Source organism: Elephantulus edwardii, unplaced genomic scaffold (genome assembly GCF_000299155.1).
Source record: "Elephantulus edwardii isolate Elephantulus edwardi_28Jun2011 unplaced genomic scaffold, EleEdw1.0 scaffold00046, whole genome shotgun sequence".
NCBI lineage: Eukaryota > Metazoa > Chordata > Mammalia > Macroscelidea > Macroscelididae > Elephantulus > Elephantulus edwardii.
Genome location: NW_006399796.1, coordinates 1,334,399 through 1,342,596, shown reverse-complemented (window position 1 = coordinate 1,342,596; position 8,198 = coordinate 1,334,399). Strand labels below are relative to the sequence as shown.

The 8,198-nt window shown below is 33.4% G+C and overlaps 1 protein-coding gene across 2 annotated transcripts in view; it reads right to left on the bottom strand.

The window, feature by feature from the left end:
• HSD17B4 (hydroxysteroid (17-beta) dehydrogenase 4) overlaps positions 1–8,198 on the bottom strand; it is a 130,051-nt gene that overhangs the window by 38,218 nt on the left and 83,635 nt on the right. For both annotated transcript variants that reach the window (XM_006885989.1, XM_006885990.1), the window contains 2 exons: positions 1,956–2,025; positions 1,088–1,194 (listed from right to left, as the gene is read on the bottom strand). In XM_006885989.1, the coding sequence (XP_006886051.1) occupies positions 1,088–1,194; positions 1,956–2,025 (177 nt within the window). The remainder of the gene's footprint in view (positions 1–1,087; positions 1,195–1,955; positions 2,026–8,198) is intronic.

Genomic DNA, 8,198 nt, shown 5'->3' with positions numbered 1-8,198 from the left:
AAATAATTTTACAAAAAAGAAGTTGCTGTGGAGATGATCCTGACTCATGGAACACTATGTGGTACAGTACAGAAGAATCATACTCCACAGGACTATTATGGCTATGACTTTATATAAGCCGATTACCAGTCTTCTTTCATCTAAGATACTACTGAGTGGTTCAAACCACCAATCTTTTAGCTGACCATTTAACAACCATTTGTACCATTCAGGAACTAGACATCTAACTTAAGCAAGGTAGTAAGTAGGTAACCAGGAAAAACAGTGTTTAATCAAAATGACTCAACAAAGAGAAGTATAATTATTATGTACAGTCACAGAGGAAATCATCAGAATAGTCAAAAAAGTTGCAATAATCAACCTCTGAGAATGAGATATGATGTAGGTATGCAGGGTAACTACTTTTTATTTCACAATTTCCTATACTGTATTATATGTTTTGTGCACATATTTCTGAATGATAGCAAATATAGATGCAATAAAAGGAAAAACATACTACTAGCCAGTATTATAAAAAATAAGGTCTCAGAAAATGCATTTTCACTATTGCATAAAATGACAAGAGCTTTTGGAGTTCTGTGATACTAAGTCTTAAAATATTTTAGTATGTATCTTTTAACTTACTCTTATGAAAAGATATTGTGCACAGAGATTGTTTTCTCTGTTGTAATAGATTAAAACCTTGGCACCAATGTAAAAATACAAAAGCTAAAAACAACTGGAGGCAATTGATAAAAAGTACATGTTCACTAGAATTCAAATGTAGTGTCTTATATTTTCTATTAAATTAAACCAAGTTATAAAAGAGTAAATCTCAAGTTTTCAGTAAGAAGACACATATTTATTTATGTATATTCCCACTATAATAACATGATGAAATAAGAAAGAAAACCTATCTGTTAAAATTTTTAACTATATAAAACATCCTTAAGAATATATCTATATAATAGAGCTATTTGTAGTTACAAAATTAAAATGCATCATTGCTAACAAAATAATGAAAACCTGTATTATTACCATACAGTACCCATTTTAAATTAATTCACTAAACTGTTTTTTTTCAAATAATGTATTAATATATATATACCTTAATTGCTTTGAATCTAGACACATCATTATCTGCAAAGCACTTTAAAACGTGTCTGGCAGAAAATCCAAATGTACATAATCCGTGTAATATGGGTTTGTCAAATCCTACAAAAGGACAGAGAGAATTTCGTGAAATACAAGTATCAGTCATATTTAAGAACTTAGTATAGTTAATATGAAATTTTTCAAATGTACCTTTAAATTGCATTAGTAAGAAATAGAAACTATTTTCTTTAATAATTTTTGTGTAAGTTATTGCATAAGAAATACACACCTAGTTGAGGATCGGATTTTTTAAAAACAGTTTTTAAAAAAAACAAACAGCTATTTTTAATAAAACAGATCAAATTCCTGTGAGAAAATTGTTAAACAAAAGCAAAAATAATGCAAGAGAACTGCAAATAGGAAGAACTGTTTTGTTTAGTTTCTGATATAACTTGTCATCACTTACAGTGATTTCAAGACCCTTATGTTCAGGTGCTTCTTCTGTATCCTTTTTAGGTTCTGATCTCTCTTCTGATGACCTTATCCTCCACAATAATTCAAACATCCGCCTCCTAGGTGCTATCTTAGAATGTATCTTAGTAGAAGATTCCTCCCACTAAAATCTCAACTGCAAGTATGGAATTTTTGTGACTAACACCACCTACTTCCTAAGATTCTTTATACAAATGTAATTCACCAAGGGCTATTTTTAAAATGTTACTCAAACTACGAATCATAAGTAGCAATATAGTAGTCTTTATAAATACTATTTAGTTCTCCCAAATCACACACCAACAAAGTTTTTCTAGAAATATTCTTTGAAACATTAAGACAAGCTAATATTTTTTATATTTTATGCATTCACATTATTTGCAACTCACCAGCCAGGCTAGAAAAATTAGGATCAATATGTAAGGGATTCCAGTCTCCACTGAGGCGATACAAAGCAGCCTGTGGGGAAAGAATTACAAAGGTACCAATCTTCAATTTTTTTTTTCCGTTTTCTACTAGTTTATTTACAAAATTTGAATACATTGTTTTAAAAACAAATTCTTTCAATCTCCCTCATTGCCTCCCATCAAATTTTACAACGCCATGGTTAATCCCCCCCCCCTCGCTCCCTCTGCATATCATCATCCCTCTGCTTCCATGCTCTCCCACCCCTCTTGGATCCTTATATTCATTCTACAATACTGGTTTTATACAATATTTATCCTTGGGGGACTGAGTTCGTTTACTCAGGATAATGCTCTCTAGTCCCTCCCAAGTTAGGTAACAATTTACAACATCATTGCTCCTGCATGATGCATTGTACTCCACTGTGTGAATGTACCATAATTTCTCAATCCACTCATTTGTGGTTGGACATTTGGGTTGTTTCCATGTTCTTACAATGGTAAATAATGCTGCTATGAACATTCGTTTACAAATCTCAGTTTGTCCTCAGTTCTTGTTTTCTCAGGGTATATTCCAAGTAGTTGAATAACTGGGTCATATGGAATTTCTAAATTTCTAATTTCTAATTTTTTTGAGGAAGCGCCAAACTGTCTTTCAGAATGGCTGTACCATTTTACAATCCTACCAACAGTGTATGCGTTTTTTTTCTCACCACATCCTCTTGAACATCTATTACTTGTTGCCCTGTTAAACTTTGCCACTTTTACTGGAGTGAGATGGTACCTAATTGTGGTTAGGTACACTCTCTTATTGCCAGTGATTTGGAGCCTTTCTTCATGGGTCTGTTTGCCATTTGAATATCTTCCTCTGAAAATCCTTTCCATGTGTTTTGCCTATTTTGTAACTGGGTTATCAGGTGTTTTGTTAAACACTTCTGAGAAACAAAAATAAGGCTGGAGGCATAGCACTCCCTGACTTCAAAACCTACCACACAGCAGTAGTAACCAAAACAGCATGGTACTGGTACTATGACAGGCACATAGACCAACGGAACAGAATTGAGAACTCAGAAATAAACCCAGCTATCTAGGGTCAACTGATATTCGACAAGGAAATCAAAGCTATCAAATGGGGAAATTATAACCTCTTCAACAAATGGTGGTGGCAAAACTGGACTTCCACCTGTAGAAAGATGAAACAGTATCCACATCTCACACCATACACAAAAATCAACTTCAGGTGAATCAGAGACCTGGGAGTAAAGCCCCAAACCATAATGTTCATAAGAGACAAATTGAGATCAAGCTTAGATGTACTAGTGCAAGGTATAAAGAGACTGCCAAATACAACCAGAAACGTACAATCTAAAGAGGATAAAATTGATGCATAGGACCTTCTAAAGATTAAATCCCTGTGCACATCAAAAACTTTTTCCAACAGGGTGAAAAGAAAACCTACAGACTGGAAACAAACATTTGGTAATACCATCTCAGACAAGAGTCTTACAACAAAAGTTTACAGAATACTCCTGGGTCTTCAATATTTTTATATTAAAAGGAAAACTAGAAGTATGGCTAGTTATAATAAATACATCATAATACATCTAAATAAGGCTATAATTTTTAAAAAACACTGTACTACATAAATAGATGCATGAAATCTGATACTGAAATGCACGAGAGAAAAAGAAAAGTTATTAAATAATAGGCTAGAAAGATAAGAATTATATCTGGGTATACAGCTATCACCAATGCCTAAGAAGAAATCCACTAAACAAAGAAAATTTGTATCCAACCTGACAAAAACACAATGAAGATAAACCAAAACTCATTGCTACATAGTTAATTACAACTCACCGCAACCCTGCAGGAGAAAGTAGAACAGCCCATAAGATTCCTAAAGCTATAACTCTGTACACGCCATCTTTCTGGAAGCAGAGCAGCTGGTGGGTTCAGCTCATTGATCTTAAAGTTAGCAGCCACAGCATTACCAGGGATCCTCAATGAAAATCATGTACATGTTTATGGCCTTCTCTAACCCAGCAAAATGATGCCAACCTTCTTAGTCAAATAATTTAAAGACTCTAACACAATATTGTACAGATAAACATCAAAGAGGTCAGAAATTTTTCATTCTTCTAATACAGTAAACCTTGTATCAGCTCATTCTTGAGGCAGAGTAAATGTCCATATTTTCACATTGTTAAGCTACCCAGCAGTTTCTAGGAGATACCAATAACTTGCTTGCTTTCTTGCTCAATGAAAGATTTACATTTTTAATTCATCCAGAGTACTTTAAAAGAGATGTGATAATGTACTCTCAAAAAATCAGCTACCCAAACTTTGTAAAGCGTAATTCTGTGACACAAGGTATTGCCATGAGTCAAAATCACCTTGGCAGCAATTAGTTTGCTTAGATTACTTAGCTAAGTTAGTAGAAAGATAAAATCAATCACTAAGGGGGAATATCACATGTCCTGGCATTTCAATTGTTAAAATCCACAAGAGATCCAGAGAGTACCTTTCCATACTGAAAGAGTAAAATTCATAAATTAGCAACTAATGAATCATTTATTGTATGTTATAGTAACTTGATCATTTTGAGGCTCAATCTACCTCAAGACTTCATCACTTTCTCATAAATTATTGCAGTAAGTTGACCAAGACTATTAAGAGATAGTGTAAAGAACAATCAAGTAGGTATATAACTGATCTTTATTAAATTATTGATTTCTTATTGTTGATTATTCTTACTTGATATATTTTATTTATAGAAAAACAATATTTTCTCTAATTCATAGGAACATTGCCTTTTTCATAGAGTTTGTACAATTTTAATAAGCTCACTCCTTCACTGTCACTGGTGGGACTGTTGAGATTGTCACAAAGTTAGTCCCAGTTATGGGAATCCCAAGGACTAGAAAATGAAAAGCTGTCAACTCTTGCACTGTCCCCAGGATAGGCTGTGATTAGACCAAATTACGATCCACATTCAGGTGTTTTTCTTTCTAACCTATCTTAGTCTAGAAGCTCTGCTGAAATTTGTCCCACATCAGAGAAATACACAAGTCTAAATGAGAGACAAGTAGTGGCTACACATGATATATAACAGCCCAGAATTGAACCTGGATCTCCTTCAGGGAAGCAAGAATTCTACTGCTTTAAAGCACTTATGTCACACCAAAAGCAGTTGTTGTTGAATCAATTCCAATTTAGTGTAATCCTCTACGTGTGTGAATACAGCTGTGCTCCATAGGATTTCCAATTACTGGCTTTTCAGAAGTAGATTATCAAATTATAGTTCTTACAAATTACTTTTTTCAATTATTCAAGACGATTCCTTTTACATGCCTTCTATGCAGGACTAAAACAAACCAATGCACAATTATTAAATACTGGTGCCTTACAAGATTCTATATAAAATATTCCATGTAAGGTATTTTTTCACAGCAATTTAAAAAAAAATACTTTATAAACAACTGATAAATACATATCATTATGTTTCATCCTGAAAAAATACATTTCATGGATTAAAAGGGAAGAGTTGTCAAAAATACACGGCTTTGGTGCCAGACAAATCTGGGCTCAAATCCAGCTCTGCCATCAATATGTAAGCTCCTTAGCTAATTTTAAATCTCAATTCTTCATTTGAAAAACAGCAAGATTAATAGGAATCAATTTGACAAAGCAGCTTGAAAAATTATATGGTATAAAGGTTACAAGGTATTATCCTTGATAAATATTAAAACCTCAATAAATTTTAGCTATTAAAATTTTAGCAACAGTTATAAGGCAGCCAAATATTTAAGAATAGTACTAGTCCTTTTATTCCACAGATACAGGAAAAGAAATATATTTTCTAATGAAATTATATTAATAATTACATATCCTTTCAATGATGGTTTTGGTATAATAGATTTTTTTCAAAATGGCTTTCCTAGTCACACGCTTTGACTCCTACCACATGGCTATGTTAAACTCTCAAATACAAAGCCTGACATTTGATATCTATTCATTCTTAAGTCTTTATAAATTAATGAGTCAGAATTTTCTGTTTATTAAATATGAAATTAAACTGTAGAATATACTAGTGCTGTCATATAGTGTGAAGATTTAAAAAAATCTTCCAAAGGCATGATAGAATGTGCTCAGTGTGACATTAGTAAAGATTAAAATTCATGGGTGCAGTTTCCTTACAGATTGAAAATTACTTTATATACCTGTACAATGTTCATGCTATATGTTATTCCTTGATTCCACTTCTCCTTAAAGATTTGTCCATCATATTCATCTCCTATTGTTCTTCAATATGAACACTCTAATTCTTATTCCTTATAAAGAACTATAGGTCTTCTCTTCATTTAAATTCTATCATTACTTTTGATCTCCTTCCCTGCCACATTGTAAACTATGATCTGAGAACACAATAAATAAATACAATATTTTTAACTCATCAAATTTCCATCTTTCCTGCAGAATCCTTCTCGTGGCATAGTCTGCACATAGCTGCAATGCCAACACAACCATAGTGCCCTATCTGGCAGTTCAAATCAACCAGCAGCTCTGCAAGAGAGAGATAGGCAATCTTCTGCCATGTGATTTTCACCATCCAAAAACCCTGGATAGTCAGCCATGAGTTGGTTCTGACTCAATAGCAGTAAGAAAGACAAAATAGAAATAGGTGCTTTATAAGGTCAACAATAACAACAACAAAAGACTCTCAAGGAGATGAAATGACACAGTGGGCTCACAATACAGGAAAAATTGCAAGAATGGCACAAGACTGGCCAGTATTTCATTCTACTCTGCCACTATGAGTTCCAACTATAAGGTGAAAGCAGCTTGACGGCACCTAACAAGAATAACAGTTATTTCAGAATCTACCTCTTGAGCCTTCTATGTCTTTTCATCTCCTGATAGTGAGTTCTTGTACTTCACTGTTGGCAACTAGAACACAGATCCAGTCAGATGATCCGCAATATGTTGGATTATTAAATATCCTCTGTCACATAAAAAGATAATAAATCTGCTAAAAGCTAACAAAAAATTCTAATCATCTAAGAGAAAAGTAAAAGAAAGAAAATTCCTCTACTTACTGTGTGGGAATTTAAAAATCTTGAAAATTATTCGGCTTTTTGTATTCCATATTTTATTATATTTCACTATAACTAAAGAATGTCAATGTAATCCAACGTTCCCTAGCAGCACAGTGGTTATACACTCAGTTGTTAATAAAATGATCAATAGTTTGGATGTACTGACTATATCACGAAACAAAGAAGTAAAAATCTATTTCCATAAAAAATGCAGCCTTGTATTCCCTTTGAGAATAGGAACTAGGCAAGGATGGACCACAAGCACCTTTCTTATTCAATATTGTATTGGAAGTCTTAGTGAAAGCAATAAGACAAGAGAAGGAAATAAGAGGTATCCAAATTGGCAAAGAGGAGGTAAAATTATTTCTATATGCAGATGATATGACAGTATACTTAGAAAACCCTAAAGACTTAGCAAGAAAACTACCGGACATAACTGACCAATTCAGCAAAGTGGCAGGATACAAGACCAACATACAAAAATCAGTTGGATTTCTCTTCAGTGACAGAGATTACAGAACTGGAGATACGAAAAACAATACCCTTCACAATAGCTAATCACAACATTAAATACTTGTGAGTAAATCTAACCAAAAACACAAAGGATCTACTCAAATAAAATTACAAAACATTACTACAAGGAACAAAGAGAGACCTGGAGAAATGGGTGAATATACCTTGCTCTTGGATAGGAAAACTCTATATTGTGAAAATGACAATACTACTAAAGGCAATTTACACAATCAATGCAAGCTCAATACAAAATACCAATTCCTTTCTTCAACAAGATGGAAAAGGCATCTCCAATTTCATTTGTAATGGAAAGAGAGCTCTAATAAGCAAAGTACTCCTTAAAAAAGAGAAACAAGAAAGAGGGCATCTCACTCCCTGATTTCAAATCCTACTACAATGGTGGTCAGGACAGCATGGTACTGGTACAATGACAGAAACACAGATCAATGGAATAGAATTGAGAATCCAGAAATAAGCGCATCTATCTATGGAAAACTGATTTCTGACAAGGAGATGAAATCAGTTAAGTGGGGAAACAACAGCTTTTTTAACAACTAGTGTTGATAAAATAGGAAAACTATCTGTAAAAAACTCAAGCAAGATCTACACCTCACTCCAT